Below are 19,515 nucleotides of genomic sequence, written 5' to 3'. Positions count from 1 at the left end.
CACTCGTGACACTAGAGTTAAATTAACTCTTTGATAGGTTTGAAATGTAACCGTACAGTGTCACACTTCTGGGTGGTGGGTTTAACGCACAGTCTATTTAACATTGAGCAGATTTATTTTTAACACTTATTCTGAGTTTTGTGTGGATTTAACACTGACAAGATGGAGACAATATAAACACCATCTTAGAGTTAAAATTTAATCAAAGAGTCAATTTAACTCTCTGAAATCTGCTGTGTAAGGCAAACCACCTTTTGGGTAGTTGAGTAAATTATTTTAAACTACATATAAATGTCCTTGAAAGAGCACTTACACAATCATTCATGGGGGGTGGAGCTGGGGGGGTCGGACGGATACAATTAAATTGTTAGTTAGTGAAGAGTGTGGGATTATGTTGGTGTGACGTGCTATTCAAATGATATCTGGCAGTCCAAAACAATATGTGAATATGTCATTTTCACGATTACACTTATACGTTACTGTTCATGCTGCTAATTTAAATCATTTTAGTCATTTTTTTATTGAAAGCTCTAAAAAGATGCTTAATACATAAAACACCAAAACAAAGGAAAACGACAGAAAGGGGTTCACAGTGATTGTGCCTGTGTGTGTGTGTGTGTGTGTGTGTGTGTGTGTGTGTGTGTGTGTGTGTGTGTGTGTGTGTGTGTGTGTGTTTGTGTGCGTGCACTTCCTCAGCAGTGGTGCGATGGGAGTTGAACTCCACGCTTCTGACCAATCAGACGGAGGCTGCGCTCTCATCCCAGCAGCGGCATCGTTGCGCCCGCGTGTACGAGTGCGAGCGCGCGTGTCTGCGAGCGCGCCCGCGTGCAGCAGCGGCTTTGAACGGGGGGAGTCTGGACACCCTCTCCGCTTCCTCCGCCGCTTCTCCATGAGCCGTCTGCCAAATGGAGGCAGAGGTGTTGAACCCGCGCGCGATGGCAGACGTCAACGGCAACAACAGCAACAAGACGTCCAGCGCGGAGCTCGAGGTGCTCAAGCTGCAGGAATTGGTGCGGAAATTGGAGCGGCAGAACGAACAATTGCGGACCAGGGCGAACGCGGCGCACGCTCGCCCCGTCGGCCCTCCTCATCTCCAGACCTCGCTGTCGGGTCTGCGCGGCGGTAACGCGTGCGCGAGCGACCACGTCCCCGGACAATATGGCACCCCGAGTCCCCCCGGGGCCCCCGGAGCGACCGAGGAGCCCTTCGCGTATTTTCAGCCGAGCTCCGCGTGTCTTGGCGCCGCTGAGGAGGACACCGCCACCGTCATGGATGAGGTGGATGTTTTGGACCTGGACGCCGCGCTCCCCATCGGGCAGCCCGATAGCTGGTAACCGCTCTGTTTATTACTCTGTTGTTTACTCCCGAAGATGCTCCGCGGGCCACACGGCCGTCCGTCTGCCGGCCACATTTTGTTTTTACATGATATTTAATGCCATCCTCCCGTGCATCCCCTCATCGATCCGACGATCGATCCCTCTCCTGCAGGAGCTGCTTCGCAGACTGCGGCTCAAATAGAGACTTTATTTTATTTTAAGGAGTTAAACAAATGAACAAACACTGATTTGACACAAGCAAGGGGGCATCCCAGAATGCACTGTGCGCGCAGCATAGGTGTCTCTTCTGCGCAAGACAGCACCGGGATGGAACTAGAAAACAATAACCCGCTTGAGTCTGCGATCACACAGCGCGGCTTTGTGCGGCGCGCTCAGCCCCGGGCTGCACCGCCACTCACACGCCGACCAGCCCACCGGCTCCGCGGCGGGATGCGGCCGGTGTGACGGTGTGGAAAGTGGAGCAGCCGCCCGAATGCAGCAGCAGTGTGTAGCTGCGCTCCCTCCCTCTAACGGGCCCGATGGAGCCAGGGTAGAACCGGGGCCTAGTTATCAGGGTCCGGGCAGTTAGTGCAAACCAAAATCTTATATTACGATACTGGTCATTATAACTCTATAATGATATATTTCACTATACACAATATATATATACAGTCAAAAACGTTTGACTTCTACTGTACACAAATATAAATAGTTTTCTGTTTTATACAGCTCAAAAGTACTCTAACTTATGAACTTTAGGGGGAAAATGCAAGGAACAGTTGTGAAGAAAGAAAAAATGTATAAACAATGTGCAAAGTTTTTTCATTCAATTGTCCAAACCTTGACTGGTGCTGCATATGTATAAATATAATTCATATAAATATTTTCCGCTATGCATTGACTCAATTGTTTATCAACGTTCATGCGCACAAATACATAGTGAATCAATTAATTCAGATTGTCTTAGAAATGTAAGTTACTACGTGCTTGTTTTATTCCATGTAGACAATATTATGGTTTATCACGATATGTCGATATGATTTTATCACGATGTGAGAGATGATAAATTATCATGTTAAATTATTGATCTTTCATGCCAGTGTATTATAGTAATACACACGTACATATTGGGATTAGAATGTGTTTAACTGTCACGTCAGTATAAGTACAATTCAGAATTAGATTGTAGGCTTTTTTTTCTCTTCTTTGTTCAGCCGTCAAATACTTGATAGCAGGTCTCTGATAACATCCAGGTTACACAATTTCTCTTTCTTTTGTTTTGTTATGTGGCAAAGGACCTAGGACTAGTGTATAATATACTATATTATACATCAATTATTTAATTGTTTCACCGTTTGGTGTGTAAGATGACAGGATATTAAGTATAACGCCATGGGGCATCTTCAAACTCATTTTTCCGAAGCCCTAACCCCACAATTATTTGTTAACTCTCATTTATGACAGTTAATTGCATAGGACATTTGATATTTTTGGTTTAAAAAAACAATTGCAATGATTAATATATTATGCAAATTAGACGATTAATCCTGTGGTTAAAGTCTAATCTGTTCATTGATTGATTGTTTCTGTGCTTCAGGCTTCTACAACTCACGGGGGTGGACATACTATCGTCTTATGTGTAGCTAGTAGTCACATCCTTTACATCACTGCACCAAATCAGGCTGTCACCATTTGAGGTTTTATTATGCACTGCCGCTTTGCTGCAGCCAGTAAAACGCCAATTGCTATTTGTGGAGATGTTGATCTTTTAGGTCTATTTCCACATCAAGACTAAGAAGATTGCTCCTTTTACACAGCCACAGTTTTTAACATCGCAAAGTGATGCTTTGGCTTCGCCCGAGAGCTATTGCCGCGTGAAACGCGTTCCTACAGATCTCCAGGCTCTAGTTTATTTACCCTCAGTCCTCTTCAAACAGTACCAATATGAGCCTTGCTGTAAAAGTGCCAGGGCTGAATTGTGGGTCTTGATGTGTCGTTACAGGCTGTACGTGAGTCCCAAAGCCAAGTTTATGGGCGAGTGTCTCCTCAGCCCTCTCCAGTGGTGCAGGCAGGTACTGGACCACCCGGGGCCCGAGGTGGAGCTGGCCAAGATGACCCTCTGCCACAGGCTGGACCAAGGTACAGAGTATTTATCACTCAGATTAATGGCCTTCAGTTGCTGCCACATCTGGACATCTGTCTCTCCAGCTGCCGACATGCGACCATAAGCTATAACACGCTTCACGCACAAAGCATCTCCACGTGCAACAGGATTTTAGCTCCCGAGCCGTGAAAGCAATTCCCTGCTCAATTGCTTCCAACCATTTAACTTGCTCTCTTCACATTTATGGCTTTTTAAGTACCTCATTTGACTTCCCACCGAGTGATTATCTTCTGTGGGAGTTGGAACCTCTCCCCTTTACACGTTTCACTATTGCCAGAGAACAATTAAGAGCACTTCCAGAGATTTGCTTCTCTGGTGATACATCTACCCAAGAAGAAGAAGAGGAATGATTACACCCTGCAGTTCAAAACGTGGGCGCCAGTATCTGGTTAGCTTAGCTCAGCATAACATATGGACACAGAGGTAAAAGAAGGAAAGAAAATAAACAGTCCACAAAATTGACCTTACAGCCACAACTTCTCATGTTTACACTGTTTGGTTTTTGTGGCTTTCGAGGTGCTAGTTGGTTGATTTTGTTTCCATCAAACAGAGCCAGGCTATAGCTGCTCTCTGCTGTTTTGGGAATTTATGTTAAGCTAAGCTAATGACTACTGGCTTTAGCTCGGTAGTCCATTTACAAACATGGTACTGGCATCTATCTTTTCATCAAACTCACAGTAAGAGAGTTCATGCACATTTTTAGCAAATTATCTAAAAGTTGGAACTATTCCTTTAAATCTCTTTGGCTCATCCGCATCCCATAAATCTGTCATTTCCGTATAAACAGAGTCGCCTTGCTTGTTGAAGATGATGCAGATTTTTTTAGCTGGATTAAGTTTCTGTGTCATCATCAGTTATGGAAGACCTGAGTTAAAATACTACATTACAGCTTCTCAATTACATTTCATTATGTAGACGAGTGTTACATACACTCTAAAAAATTTCACCGTAAATTAACGGTATTTTACTGGCAGCAAGGACGCCAGGAATTTACCGTTATTTTACCGTTATTATAATACCGTAAACGTTTTTTACACTATGTTACCGTTAAGTGGATTACTGTATGTTACCGTAAACTTGAATTTTTTTTACTGTGAATTAACTGTAATTTGTAGATGTAGATAGATTGTGATTCACTGCACTTGTATGTGTATTTCCACCACTTCATAAAATATATGTAACATGCAGTTGAATTACGGTAGTCTGCTATTATTGTAAATTGACAGCTTTAACTGTTTATTCATGACATTGGCCGTTAATTTACAAGCAAGGGATGGAAATTTAACTGTATGTTACAGTTATTATGACATACTGTAAGATACCGTTAGAAATGCACCGTAAATTTACAGCAATTTGTTACAGTGTAACGTTGTCCTTGTGTATTTCTGCCTAAAAAAACACAACTCAAGCAGAGGACGCCCCTGCGCTCATTGCAGACCTGCATAGGACATCATCATATTCATATGCACATAGTACAAAACCAAGATACTTCAATATCCTAGTGTGCCACTGAATGACATTTGCTGCCTGATACCGTTTTTTAGATTTGAGTCTTTACATCCTCCACACTCATGCACGGATATGGTCACCATAGAAACCATGCTTACATAAACTGGGGTTTCGAGGGTGATTTGCTCGGCAAACAGCCGGTACGGGGGACTTGACGTGATGCATGAATGTACGCTGTGGGAACTGGCCCGTGTACGTGTGTGTGCGCTTTGATTTTTTTATATTCTAAGAAGACTTTTCACCGATCTGTCCCTCCCACGTTGTGTCCAGACTGTTATTTAATGAGGCCGATTTGTTAGGATCTGTTTGGATGTTCATTAGTGGGCTTGTGGTGTGTGTGTGTGTGTGTGTGTGTGTGTGTGTGTGTGTGTGTGTGTGTGTGTGTGCGGTTCAAGGTCCTCTTCTTTCACTAGAAGCTGCATTCAGTGAAGGTTGGCTCTCCTCCTCTGGCTCATGAATACCTCCTTGTCTCCGAGCTCCAGTAGCTGTTGTTTTATGTAACTTGCTGTGAGTGTTGGTGTCGTCCATTAGCAGTGGACTCCACTCCGTCAGGTGTGTGCCTCTCTGAATAACAACCAGCAGGGGGGTGAACTCTGCTGTCACATGGGCCACATCGTCTAATGTCATGTCATTTCAAGCCAAACGCAGACATTTATTGGTGAAAAAAACAAATACCACCTTCTAAAGAGGCATTAGGATTAGCAACAGTGCCATTTAATAGGGCTTAATGGAACATTATTAGGCCATTCGTAAATACAATATTGAGCCTATCAACCCAAAATCTATTGGTGTCAAGCTTTCCATATGAGTGGTTTATTACTAATCTTTAAACCTAATACGTTATGTTTAAATCATTATTAAAGCCACTAGCTACAGCTTCTAAACATTGTGTTATGACGCTGTTAATAAGGCAGGAACATTGTGAAGCAGTAGAACTGTAACCTCCACATCCCCAGAAGTAGATCTCCTTCACACTCATTCTGAATGTGATGTAGCCTTCATGCACAATCCCTGCTTATCCTAAAAAGACCTGCGGTTTAGCCCAATAAGCCGCAGTGGAAGCTAAACCTCGTCTTACCGTATCAGCCTGGTCTTTCCGGGCCGCGACCCGATCATTTGAAACATCAATACTGATCTGTAAAAGCAGATTAACATGTTGGCCAGAGCGTGTCAGAATCAATATACTCCATGTGTGCGCGTTGCCAGGTAAAGCAATCGGCCTAACGTGTCCATCGCTACAATCTTTGTGTGCAGCTAAGCGCTGGCGAGGACGCTCCTCGGTCCGTTCATACAGCTGCATAGAGGGACTGTCCTCCCTCAGCTGCCCCGTGCTGCCTTACACAAAGCCCGCTGCCCCGACCGAGGCCCCAGGTAACACGGACACACACGATACGGGCACATAGCTCCGCTAGCCACAGAAGAGCCTGTTCGGTACGAGCATGTTAGCATTTAGTTGAAAACCCTGCTGTGCCCTTGTGCATCCCTCACACAGCTCCTACTCTGGCTGTGCTCCTCCACATTCACACAGTTCCCCTGAGATACTGGCCAGTACAACCAGAATGGGAACAGTGGTGCTTTTCCTTTTCCCCAGCCAGCTGTCTACTGCCAGCGAGGTCACCCAAGTCTGCCTCTCGTTATAGCAAATAACCAAATCATAGGATGTGCAAATGCAAATATGATGTGCAATTAACTTAATTGCTCCTTTTCAAAAAGTAATAAGAATACGGAGCCAAAAGCGCATGTTGCTTCCTAAATACTTCTGGAGCTCGCTGTGTGAACATAACCCAGATTCTTAAACAACCCGCTACTTGCAGTTTACAGTCAGATTACTGGAGATTATCAGGTCAGTCCCTCAGACAGATGGAGAGCAGCTCAAACCCCACCAAAAAAAAGATGTATATATATTTTAGACATTATAGACACACATGTGAGTGACTGGAGCTTTGATTTGCATGTTAATGATTGGATGTGGATTTCTCTCCTCCTCAGCTCCATTGCCCTCATGCGCTCAGTCTTTTCTGCAGCCTCTCAGGGCCGGCCTCAGTGACCGAGCGCCCACCTTCCTGTCAAACGCCACTCTCCACAGTAAGACCTCACTCCTCCGCCACTCAATACTCAATTCTTTCACATGCAGTCGAGTGAGGTACCGCCGTGCTACAGATGTGGCTCCCCCGTATGATTTCAGACGTGGGCCGCCGACACGCAGCCATCAGCCCCCAGTCTTCCCTGGACAGTGAGGCGGGTGCGTCAGAGCTGGAGGACGACTCCATCTCAATGAGCTACAAACTGCAGGACATGATGGACGTGGAGGTCATGGCCCGACTTCAGGAGCAGAGTGAGTCGACTGTCTGAAATGTCTCGCGGATCAAACTATTGTCATTGAAAACAAAACATCATGAAACACGGCTGAAGAATCCCGTGTATGAAACTTGTTCATAACAGTTTTTGTAGCCGTGGTTTCGAACTTCAGAATCCACGTAAACATACGTTTGCACACACATTTACAGTTGTCTCCTTTTATAGTCATGGGACAGTTAACCATCAAATCCTAAATTCTTGATTATCATATACTCCTATAGTGCCATTCATCAATATAGACAGTGCAAAATACTATGTGCTAATAGGGGGGGAGGAGAAGGGCGCCCATCCACACATTACTCACATCCACTGTAATTTAGAAATTGCGGCTTTATCTTTTATCTCTTTATCTTTATCTGTAAAGATTGTCTTGACGTGAGTTGCGTGGTTCTGGAGGAATCAGCCGTAGAGATGATGGGACTAAATGGCAAGCGGCAAAATAACAAACCGCTTTTCCGTACAATACCACTAAATTAGAGAAAAGGAAGATGTCTATGGAGGATATTTCCAAAACCAGCCGGCTTACACCCAACCCATCTGCATGGATTACACTGGAGGCAGGAGGAATAATATAAACCCTGATTCAAGGCCTTCTGAGAGGACGGAAATAGATCAACGTGTTACCCTACTGACCTCTGGCTAAGATGTTTGATCTGGCAGTAGTGGAACTGGCTGTAATATCATTCTGTGTGTTGTACATAATGCAGGAGATTTCCGAGTAAAGGCATTAGACAGAGTACCGGTTGAATTACCGCATAATGGAGGAGGGGCGGCCTGTAAAAGGAAAGGCCTCACGCACTAAATGGGGGTCAAGTTTTGGCTTTCCGCGGATCAAAGCGTCCATCCGTCCCCGCTGCAGGTCTCCGCCAGGACTACGCCTCCACCTCGAACACGGCCACAGCCAGCCGGCGCAGATCCAGCTTCTCCTTGCACTCCCTCCGGCGCAGCGAGATGGATCTGGACGAGGAGGACGAGGAGGAGGAGGACGAGGGTTACGACCAGCTGCCGCCTCCGCAGCCTCGTCTGTTTGGCGCAGGCTCTATGCAGCGCGGCGGCCTGCCCCACTCTCACACCTTCTCCAGTATCAGAGACTGCAGACGCGGCCCAATCGCACCCCAGTTCTCCCTCAGCGGACACTCCCAGTACTCGGCCCCGCTCAGCCTGACCATGGAAGCACACACGACATACAGGAGCAGCACAGGTGAGTGTTTCACGAATACCACGGCAGTTAGATGAGTACAAAGGTGCCGAACACAAAATGACCTCCATCCTCAGTTGTACTCAGTTACATGACAGCTTGTCATTATTATAATTGGGGATGCCTTTTGGGGGTTTAACTGCATCAGGGGCAATAAGAGGCTACAGCCAGCTGCAGGTTAGCGTAGTTTAGCATATTGATGGAGACAGATGGTAAACAGCTGGCCTGGTTCTGTCCAACAAAGTCCACCTGCATCCAGCTTACTGATGTGTAATTTGTACAAAAAGAAATTGTAAAAATACTTTTCCGGGCCGACGCCTACAATGTCTCATCTGGTTGCATAGACAAGCTACGGAGAAGCATGCCCAACCTGCTCCGAGCTCCCAGCATGCCCAGTGTTCCCAGCACCCCATGCCTGGCTTCCCCTGTCAACCCGCCCTCCCACGGCCCCTCCTCCTTGCCAACGGTATCTTCCCTGCGAAGCAGCCAGAGCTTTGACTCCTCCAGTGGGCTTGCACGACTCCAGTCCTCCAGTAAGACTCTTTTGATTCAAGCGAATGAATGGAAATGATCTGTGAGCGGCTCGTTTCTGTTCATACGCGAACGTTGAGCGCCGTTTCCCCGAAGGTAATGGTCAAAGTTTGGAATGCACAATAGATAAAACGCCTGTGACGTGTGCCCCTGCTGTTCAGTTCCCTCCCCAGGCCAGCTCAGCCAGCGGGTCCTGAGCGTGGGGAACTTCCCCACCACTCCCCGACACCCGCTCAAAGCCACGGCCTACGTGAGTCCCACGGTGCAGCAGGGCCCCCCCTCCATGTCCGCCTCCATCAGTCTACACTCCATCCCCGGCAGCGCGGCAGCTCCGCAGCCTCTCAAGCCCAGCAGCGGCGTGGTGCAACAGCCCCCGAAAGCCGTCTGCAGCCAGCCGGCCGTCACGCGCAGCTCGCTGCCGCGCCCGGCCTCCTTTGTGGGAATGAGTGGAGTTCCACGTGCGAGCAAAATCTCCCAACCCACACGCAGGTTTGACATTTCTCCATCCAAACGGTAGAAGCCCAATCCGGTGGTGCCTGCTGATTTCAAAACAGGTTTTAAGAAAACAATGTGTTCACGCTGGAAAAAAGTAAACGAAAGTAGGCAGTGACACTAAATCTTACAAAATAAACACCATGCTGATCACAAGCTAAAGCTTGTCTTACATTTGAGAGCATTTTATATTTAATTTTTTTAGTTTTCGCGCTCTCAGTCAACCAAAAGAAGATATATAACGGTGAGGATACTTGAGGGTGACGATGCATCTCCTCGTCAGTTCTTTGAACGGCCTCGTTTCTCTCCGTCTACAGTTTGCTGACCCCTCCAAAGAGCCTGGCGGCCCTGACGGCCCTGAGGGACGGCAGCTGGAAAGACGGCTGCTACTGAACCCAAAGTGGACGGATGTGCAGGAGGGAGGTCGTTGTCAGGAGGGTCCGGTCTTGGGCAAATGACACTGCTCTTCACTGGTGCACTGAGAAGCGTCCCGGTCCAGCAGGCTGGACCTCCACCTCACTACCTGCTGAAACACAGACTGACACGCCACTGAACAACCGAGCAATACTCTGATAATCACTTACTCCGTGTCAACTGTCTTTGTTTTTTGTCATTGTTGATAGTTACACTGAAGCTTAGGGAAAAGACAACCCACGCTTTTGTACGTGCTTTTAATTATTTTATACGACTAATTTAGCAACTATTGATTTTCTTGTCAGACCGTGGTGTTGGATGTGAAGTTGAACCTGGGATTTTGTTACATCCTGTGCCTGTTAAAAGTAGTGTATCTCTTATTGTATTCATTGGCTGGACCTCGCAGCACTTTCGATCAGAACTATGATTAACACATTAAAGTTTCCTAAGTGAAGTCTGATATCGGTTAAATTGAGTGAGCACACATTATCTTTTCTTTTGCTTGTTGTTTACATAAGAGCTGAGATTTGTAATGATCTTTGATAAACATAATAGCTGCAATGATGTTGCACAGAGAGCCCTGATGCTTTTTATGGATGATACGACTGTAAAGAGGAGAGTTTTTAAAGTGAATAAAAGAATTTCAAAAATATCCGAGTCCAAGGTTGGTCTGCGGTTATTTCACCCAGCGGTAGATGGCATCGTTACTCCGTCGTACACAGCGGAAAGCTGACATTCCATTGTGTTATTTATCGCTTATGTCATTTTGGAGTGGATGAGCATTTTTAAAAGGCATCATTTGTATTAAAAAACACTGGTCTTAAAAAGTATCACTGTACATTTGCAGAGCTTACCTTGATTTGTATTTTGATCACTGGGTTATCTTAACAGTTTGACTTAAAGGGTCAAGATGTTTACTTATACATACATATATATAGAAATGCCAAGGCAAGTTCATTGAGGTCCAGGTTCACACAGTTTAGGAACTAAAGACCATGAGATGGTCCAAGGTTTTTAAACAATGACAGCAGTGGAGACACCTCAAGCAAACAGCATTCCTTTCAAAGAAGGCTACAGATAAGCGTTGATGTGCTCTACACTGGAATGCTGGAGATTATGGCAGATACACAAGAGAGAGTTTGTTGGCTCCTCAGGCGGCTGATGGTGCTAATGTTTAACAGAGTGGAGAGTCGATGATGAATCTCCTCAGTGACACTCAAACCACGCTCATTTTGGCCGACTGTGGGGTGAGCGCCTGCTATCTGGAATCCAGGAAGGTACATTTATTGTTTTTTACAAAGCAACCGTTGATATTTGTGAGGAAATATTCACAAGATCACCTAATTCATTGAATTAGGTTTAAGAAGTTATTCAGAGGTTGTCTTGCTCTGCTGACTTTATGGAATTTGAAATAATGCCCAACAAAGCCCAAGAGGTACATAATCTCTACTTTATTTTATTTGTTGACACCTGAATTGAAGTCAACACATCCTTTTTTAGAACCCATTATGTTTAGTTGATTTGTCGTTTGTTTTGCCTTTTAGGACGCCGTCATCAACTTGAAGACGTTGCAGGAGTTGTCCAGGCAGCTCGGTTTCGAGTGGACGGTTCCGATGAGCTTGACTTCAACAGAACCGGGCGGTTCTGCACCAAATCTGCAGAGAGGAGGGTCCAAGCGTGGACCTTGTTAGGAGGCTGGTACAGTGTGTGTGTCTGTGGGGGGGGGACTTGGAAGTTAAACGGTTAAATGTATTCACTTTAGTGTTTATGCTTAATGCTTCAATACAAAGTCATTTTCCTGAGATTGTTAATATGACCAGAAGGTTATTCTCATAAATCATGTGTTTTTAAATAAGGTTTTTTTTTAATCAGAATTAATAGTAGTTATTATTAACTGTTAATATTATTGTTATTATGCATCATATACTGACCTGCATGAATCATTTTGAATCAATCCCAATAAACCAGACATTAATCGACCCAGTTAGGCAAACCAATCAAAGCGGCGAAGCCTTTCTTAGCAAGGTTGTGTGACGAGCATGAAAACCCCTCGAGCGGAAAACGGGAAAGATGCATTTCAAAGTAAAATAAAAAATAAAAAACATTTTCATTTAAAAATACTAAATTCATTTTTTGGGAAGTGGCAAGCACGGCTTGCTTGTATCAGAATCCTTCAAGTACTTATTGAATTGCATACGGACAGAATAAAAGAAAACACATGCAAAACATACACCAAACGGGCTTTTATTTTTACAAGCTCTACCGGGAGATTGAGTGTCGACCCCACAGACCGTTTGACATTAGAGCTCGACTGCCTCGCGCACCCCGGAGACATATCAGCATTGACAGGCGAATCAAAGACTAATTGTCACGACTGTCACGGTCACTCTCTGTCAATACTATGCGGATTATCTCGGAATCATTATGACCGGTCGGGGCCCGAGAACTGTCGGCTCATGCGGACACACGGGCAACCGTTCAGCTGGTAACGTATTTTTCTCTCCCTACGTTCGGTTTTCGTGCAAAGACGCACGAGCGCTTTCGCGTTGCTGAACATGTCAACCGCATCGCGGCGCGACATTTGACACTTGATTTCCCGACGTAAAACACCAAATTGTTGACCAAAGTTGCAGCAATGGCTTCGGCGATGGGTTGCTTCGGCGGTCCCGAGGTGCTGGAGGACGTCAATCACGCGCGGGGTCTGATGGACGAGCTCAAACTGCTGTACGACTGCCGGCTGCTCGGTGACGTCACCATCCGGGTCGAGTGTGACGAGGAGCCGCCGGAGCACGGCGGGGGGGCGGCCGCGGGCGACGCTGACCCGCTTTTCCTGTGCAGCCGCAACGTGCTCGCCGCCGCCAGCCCTTACTTCAAAAGCATGTTCACCGGGGGGCTGAACGAGAGCGCGCAGGAGAGGGTGGTCATCCGCGGCGTGGACCCCGAGTCCATGTCCGTCATCATCGACTACTGCTACACGGGCCGCGTGACCATCACGGAGGGCAACGTGCAGCGTCTGTACGCGGCGGCCAACATGCTGCAGCTGGAGTACATCAGGAAAGCCTGCTCCGGCTTCATGACGAGGAGGCTGGACCTCTCCAACTGCGTGGGGGTGCTGAAGTTCGCAGACACGTACGGCAACCCGGGACTCAAGGGGAACGCGCAGGCCTTCATTGCCAGGAACTTCGGCCAGGTGTGCAGCGGAGGGGAGCTCAGCGAGCTGGACCTGACGCAGCTGAGGGAGATGCTGTCCCTGGACACCTTGGACGTGGACTGCGAGAGGAAGGTGTGCTCCGCCGCCCTGCAGTGGATCGAGGCCAACGCGCTGCTGAGAAGGGACGACGCCATGCTGGCGCTGAAGTGCGTGCGCTGGAATTTGTTCACGGAGAAGGACAAGTGTTACCTGGAGGGCCTCATGGCCAGGCCTTTGATCGAGAAATACCTGGCGTCTTTCTACAAAGGGTCGGCGGAGGACAGCTGCGGGACGCCCCCCGCGGCTCCGGACGCGCCGAAACACCGGGTGGGTGTGAGCGCCAAAGAGATGATCCTCTTCTTCGGCCTGCCCAACGACAACATCATGTGCTGCGACCCTTACTCGGAGGACCTGTACTTCATGGCCCCTCCGCTAGAGGACCTCAGCAGTCAGGATTACAAGCGCTCCACCATGGAGTCCCTGATCGCCTGCGCCGCGCCTGATAACAACCTGTACCTGGCCTCCCACCTCTCCAAGCACTTCTGGCTGTACAACCCTGTGCTCAACAGCTGGCAGGAGTTGGCAGAGAGGCCGCTGGGCAGGATACACTCAGGGATGGGATACCTCAACGGCCACGTGTACCTCCTGGGGGGGCGCAATCCCGTGACCGACGCCAGGCTGAAGGAGGTGGAGTGTTACAGCGTCCAGAGGGACCAGTGGACGTTCGTGGCCCCTCTGCCTCACTCTCTGGGGAAAATGCAGGTGGTGGCGCTGAACGACCACCTGTACGTGGTGAACAAACGCAGGATGCTGTGCTACGACTCCAAGAGGAACCGCTGGCGCCACTGCGGCTCGCTCAGGAGGGACAAGCTCCACAAGGCCTGCGTGTACCAGGACCAGATCGTGTGTGTGTGCGACATCCCGGTGGTGAAGGCCTACAGCCCCGCCAGAGGGGAGTGGAAGAGGCTGGGCGACATCCCCATCGACAGCCGCGCTCTCAATTACCAGGTGATCCAGCACAACAGCAAGCTGCTGCTGCTCACTCAGACTCTGCTGCAGCACAACAAGAACCGGGTCCTCATCCACGAGTACGACCCGGCCCGGGACGCCTGGAAGAACATCATGGCGGTGTACGTGTCCACCTTGGGGCCCGTGTGCGTTTCGACGCGCGTGTACCCGACGTGCCTGGGCTCCGCGCACAGCTTCTCTACAGAGGAGGACGACGACAGCGGCTCGAGCGCCGACTGGGACTTCGACGGGTTGACGGACGCCGACTCGGACTCCGGCAGTTCGAGCTCGTTCTCGGACGAGAACTGGTAGTCGGAGAGAAAGTTTGTTCACGATGTTGTAGGTTGAACAGGGTTCTGTCTGCCAGGAGAGAAGATAAGCCCGCCCTTTACAGCTGAAGCACTAATCCGTCACAATCTTGAGTTTGCATGGACGGTGTCTCGTCTCCTGTCCAGATTATGAGCATTCAGAAATGCCAACCGACGAGGCTTTTGTTGTTTCCCTTCATATCACGGGCTGCCAGCCTGAAGGACAGAATGATGCCCAGTCGAACCGACAACAATAAAGCTCTGCCCACGGTCATAATGTAGCACATTGATAAGGGCAACAGGGTGAATGATCACTATAGAGATTAATCATTTCACTTTCATTAAAGCAGTACAGGCGGTTTCCTATGCCGGACCATAGGAACGATTTGGAATCAAAATGAAGGGGATTAGCTTTAAGCAGAAACATTTGAACCAGGTGTGTGCGTGTGCGTGTGCGTGTGTGTACCTGTGCTCTGCCTGCAGTGACGAAGTCCAAAAGTCTGTAAACAAGGTCTGTGATTCTGCAAATTGTTGAACTACAGTTTGGTCTCCACTTAGTCCATAATGCGACTGGTGCGTTTGGAGCTACAGAAGACTAATGCGAGTGGCTGTAATAAAGACATTTGTGACTGAAATATATATAGTCTTTATTTAGCGTAAATTAATGAGCACTCCCTGCTTGTGATTGGTGCAGAAGAGCGACTGTGAATTCTTTTGGATACCTGGCTGTGCGAGTGCCTAATGTTTATACTTCCTTTAACGTGACATTTACAGGGCTTTAAACCTTCCTGTCTTCTTTTTTTTTTTTTTTTATACATGTATGTAGTCAATGCGCAGCAGGTGCATCGTATGGTACACGCACTCAGGTTGAGGCTTCAGCACAAGTCCGATGCCATGATTTACTTTTTCTAATGCAGTACAAATTACGTGCTTTGAGTGAACATTGAATTACACTTGTTTCAAACAGTTTTATGGATCCTATGTATGTGTTTCTTATCGACGATGTTGAACTTTACGTCTATTTTACGATCGGTAATCTTAAATGTTCCACATGTTTTTTTTAAGTATTGTTTGGTTCTGATGTTTCAGTTTGTAGCAAAGCCATCGTCCTCCCCACACACGCCAGTTTATTAGAGCTGTTTCTAGTGGAAACAGTCATAGAAGATAGTAAACAACATGTTAGAATCACATCTCGGACATTGCAAACTACAGCCTCATAAATCACCAAGTGTAATCCAGACCTGTGTTACTACGACCTGCTTGGCTTAATGAAGGTTGGATTAATGACGGGGTGTTGTGAGCCATTAGCTGCTCCTAATAAACTGGTAAAAGAGTGCAGTTCTCAATGTTGTCCCTTTTGTATGCTGGGTAGTTGAAGTGTTACGTTTTTGTGCGTGCGTGCGTGTGAAGGGTGATTGTCAGTAGTAGCACACAAGGACCGAATTATAAAACGGTTTTGGTTCATGTGTCAAATAAACACGTTTCAGAAAAGGATTTGTGGGTATTTTTCTCATTTTACTTAACGTTGTGTACATGCAACAAAAAGGACACAATACATTATTCAGAAAGTGTTGCATGGAAGTATTTATACTGTCGTGAGGTGGAACTGTGACTACATCTATTTCATAATTTACAACAAACTAATTAGAATTATAATTATTTTAAAGATATATTTCACAGGATGGAATAGAAAGATTTCAGACCATTATTTATTCTATAATTATTATTATTTATTCTGAAACTGACTTAGATATGAATTGGAACGTACATGTTTTCTTGGTTTGTCAGAATAGTCTACCAGATTATAGAAATGACCAGACAAGAAAAACTTAATTTATTTATTAACTAGAATTAGTAAGATGATTCATGAAATATCAAAGGAAATCCGATACATATAGTATACGTTAAAATAAATATCATTTTGGTAAACGTAAAGGGGTGGAAATAAAAGAGGAACGTGGCTCGGCTCAGGTGCCGTTTTGTCTCGCGATGTTTCCGCGCCGCTCACATCCAGACCGCGAGAGGATGAGCGATGGCAATAGAAAACAAACCTGGGGACCAACTGGACACCGTTTTCGGTCAAAGTGACTCCTCGGAGGTCCCTTCGCACCGCGGTCATGACACCGCGTCCGCTCGCATCTTCAAGATAATCGTCATCGGGGACTCGAGCGTGGGGAAGACGTGCTTGACGTACCGCTTCTGCGGGGGCTCTTTCCTGAACAACCCGGAGGCGACGATCGGGGTCGATTTCCGAGAGAAGACGCTGGATATTGACGGAGAGAGTATCAAGGTGATAAGAGTGACCTGCGGAAGCTGTCACGTGACGTTGCATGTATGGAAAGGATGGCACGCAAACACACACACACACACACGCGCCTATTGCACAATACAGCTGCCTGGGCTCCGGTTCGGATGTGGACGCAGGCTGACCTGGGATCGGTTTTCTTTCCAGATATCTGCAGGCTGTGCGTGCATGCAGAGCAGCAAAGGCCTAACGCGGTTACATCTCATAGCGTGATTCTCAATCCCTGTTCTGCTGGTCGGACACATTGTTCCCTCGCGCTCCTTTGCGGTCGTCAAAGGTCATATAACAGACATCAGGGCAATCTCCAGCCATCATTCATTAGAGACAACTGTGGTTTTGGTTCCTTTACTTTTGTGAGGCTGCACATCTCCAGGTGTGGCTCGGTGTTACGTAGCCTGTGTGCAGCCTGTGCAAAAATACAGCTAGAGCACGTGTTTGCTCTCTTTCCTTTACTTCAACAGGCAGTTCATTCTCAGTCAATCAGATACAAATCGGGCTCTATATCGTACCGATCTGTTGCAGTTCACTTTTCACAGACAAAAGTAACGAACCGCGTAGGAGGAGAGAAAACGAAAATAAAACCCTGACTACACAAAGATTAAATCATTTTCAAGAACAGCAACCAAACGGCAGTCTAAACCGGTATTTAAAACAACACCACACACTCAGCAGAGCGTAGGGGGCCAGAGCATTGCACGGTTTTCGTTGCCACTGGCTCCTGAAGTCACAATAATATCCTTTTCAGCTGCAGGTCTGGGACACGGCAGGCCAGGAGCGTTTCAGGAAGAGCATGGTGGAGCACTACTACCGCAGCGTCCACGCCGTCATCTTCGTGTACGACGTGACCAGCCTCTCCTCCTTCCAGAGCGTCCCCGATTGGATCGAGGAGTGCAGCCGGCACAGCGTGGGGCCCCTGGTGCCCCGCATCATGGTGGGCAACAAGTGCGACCTGAGGGACCGCCGGGAGGTCCCCACCACGGCGGCGCAGTGCCTCGCCGACAGCTACAACTTCCCGCTGTTCGAGACCTCTGCCAAGGAGCCCGCTGAGAAGGAGCACGTGGACGCCATCTTTCTGACTCTGGCGTACAGACTGAAGAGCCACAAACCGCTGCGACTGAAGCAGCCGAGCGAGAGCAGCGCCGGGCAGCTGTGGGACCAGAGGGAGCCGGGAGCGCCGACGTGCCAGTGCTGAGGTCACCTCCGTCCTGTGTGAGGTCATCGCAGCCTCGTGGGTCGATAACGGTGCCGAGGAAAGTCCTGTGACTGAAGTCAGAAAGGCCTCTTATGATCGTGACACAGAGCGGCGTGAATCGGTTTTACCCGTATGCCTGCTTGATGCGAGGCACGCCGTGCGACGGTAGGGGGGGGGTATAAGTTGCACACTATTAATTTAACATTTCAATGAAAAGCATGAGTGGAAATGGCGGTATGCTAAATATCTGTGAGAGCAGAGTCCGAGCAGAGTGCACATTATTACGTAGAGGAAACATATGCTGTCAGCTGTCCTGTGGCTCTGCAGCATTCAACACAGAAACATTTCAGTGTAAAGAAATGGACCAAAAAGGTCAATTAAAACTCAAAGAAAAATGTGCAATCATTTTTACGTTGTTTTAAAGTGACATTGCTGTTCCTCTAAGAAATGAAGGCAGCGTGAGTTTTGCTGTTGCTGAATGTGTATTTCTCAAATATAAATATGAACATAACCGGCTTTGTCAGCTCCTTCTGTTGCCCGGTAACAAAATGTAACTAACTACTTGATTGCTTTACTTGAATAGCATGAACACATGCTCAAGCTGTCTCTGGAAAATGTTGTGCCAAATGCAAGGTGTTGATGGTATGGGATAAAATCACTAACTGATACTTTATTTTTGCATGTGTACAAAAATGCAAACGCTTTCCAAAAGTATGAAGATCTGTGATAATGTTTCAAATCAATAAAAGTGGTTTCATCGTGAATGATTTCAAATGGTTGAGGCCTCTGGTGTGTCTGAGTAGTTTTGGTGCGATGATGCAGCAGCTATATGCTTCAGGAACATTTATTGCCAAAATATGTTAAACATACAAGGAATTTGACATCGGTGCATAACATCAGACAGTAAGACAAAGAGACAATGGACAACAAGAAAAATGGTATGTACAATTGAATCACAGTATAAAATAGAAGGCTACGGCTAGGGATAAATAACGGAGATTAAATTAAAAATAAAACTAACATATCTATATTCTACACTCACAACGCAGTTGTGTAGAGTATGGTTATCTCTTTGTTACTGCATTTTATTTTGGTACTTTATTTGATGGTACTTACACATAACCACGGATACTAATATATATATATATATATATATATATATATATATATATATATATATATATATTTACCTGCTCCTTAATGAATATCATGGAATATGAATAATATATTTAAAGCCCCAGAACTGCTATTAATGTGACTTATGGTTGGTTGGACATGGTTGCCTCAGCTTTATCCTGTAGCTTCATCCAAGTTGGCAGCATTTTATTGAATAGTAGCGACGACTAGTGGTGCACGTGCGTATACATCTGTCCACGATGTGTTTGGTGAACCCTGTAAACTAGCCCATGACCATGATCAACGTGCGCTCACGGTTAATGGTATAACGTTACGTCAAATGTTACTTACAAAAATAACAGAATGCAATATCCAGAACGGGATTGGAGCCTATTCCGCATTAATATAACTCAT

General features: G+C 46.7%; 3 protein-coding genes across 4 annotated transcripts; all 3 read left to right on the top strand.

Moving 5' to 3' along the window:
* The first annotated feature begins 738 nt into the window (after nt 1–738).
* On the top strand, nt 739–10,632 carry slain1a (SLAIN motif family, member 1a). 2 transcript variants are annotated; one of them, XM_040200744.2, is made up of 9 exons: nt 739–1,330; nt 3,319–3,455; nt 6,244–6,360; nt 6,979–7,074; nt 7,175–7,324; nt 8,207–8,548; nt 8,890–9,078; nt 9,238–9,565; nt 9,886–10,632. In XM_040200744.2, exons 1-9 carry the CDS (start codon nt 906–908, stop codon nt 9,959–9,961), a joined length of 1,860 nt encoding a protein of 619 aa, XP_040056678.2. In that variant the 5' UTR covers nt 739–905; the 3' UTR covers nt 9,962–10,632. The 2 variants fall into 2 exon arrangements, with proteins under 2 accessions (XP_040056678.2, XP_040056679.2); XM_040200745.2 differs by lacking the exon at nt 8,890–9,078.
* Nucleotides 10,633–11,885: 1,253 nt separating this feature from the next.
* Nucleotides 11,886–15,982, top strand: kbtbd7 (kelch repeat and BTB (POZ) domain containing 7). The gene has a single exon (XM_040200742.2). It carries the CDS (start codon nt 12,618–12,620, stop codon nt 14,490–14,492), a length of 1,875 nt encoding a protein of 624 aa, XP_040056676.2. The 5' UTR covers nt 11,886–12,617; the 3' UTR covers nt 14,493–15,982.
* Nucleotides 15,983–16,350: 368 nt separating this feature from the next.
* LOC120833560 (ras-related protein Rab-33B) lies at nt 16,351–18,749 on the top strand. The gene is made up of 2 exons (XM_040200748.2): nt 16,351–16,778; nt 17,539–18,749. Exons 1-2 carry the CDS (start codon nt 16,521–16,523, stop codon nt 17,983–17,985), a joined length of 705 nt encoding a protein of 234 aa, XP_040056682.1. The 5' UTR covers nt 16,351–16,520; the 3' UTR covers nt 17,986–18,749.
* Nucleotides 18,750–19,515: the final 766 nt, after the last annotated feature.

The sequence above is a fragment of the Gasterosteus aculeatus genome, chromosome 16, assembly GCF_964276395.1.
Source record: "Gasterosteus aculeatus chromosome 16, fGasAcu3.hap1.1, whole genome shotgun sequence".
Lineage (NCBI taxonomy): Eukaryota > Metazoa > Chordata > Actinopteri > Perciformes > Gasterosteidae > Gasterosteus > Gasterosteus aculeatus.
Note: the sequence above shows the minus strand (reverse complement) of the source record. Positions and strands in the feature narration are given on the sequence as shown.

What these genes read in the sequence shown, in the direction of transcription:
- LOC120833560 (XM_040200748.2), top strand. Translation starts at nt 16,521, where the DNA reads ATGGCAATAGAAAACAAACCTGGGGACCAACTGGACACCGTTTTCGGT. An exon ending in TTGACGGAGAGAGTATCAAG is followed by an intron (nt 16,779 to 17,538) that starts GTGATAAGAGTG and finishes TATCCTTTTCAG; the next exon opens with CTGCAGGTCTGGGACACGGC.
- slain1a (XM_040200744.2), top strand. Translation starts at nt 906, where the DNA reads ATGGAGGCAGAGGTGTTGAACCCGCGCGCGATGGCAGACGTCAACGGC. An exon ending in ATCGGGCAGCCCGATAGCTG is followed by an intron (nt 1,331 to 3,318) that starts GTAACCGCTCTG and finishes GTGTCGTTACAG; the next exon opens with GCTGTACGTGAGTCCCAAAG. An exon ending in GGCCCGACTTCAGGAGCAGA is followed by an intron (nt 7,325 to 8,206) that starts GTGAGTCGACTG and finishes TCCCCGCTGCAG; the next exon opens with GTCTCCGCCAGGACTACGCC.
- kbtbd7 (XM_040200742.2), top strand. Translation starts at nt 12,618, where the DNA reads ATGGCTTCGGCGATGGGTTGCTTCGGCGGTCCCGAGGTGCTGGAGGAC.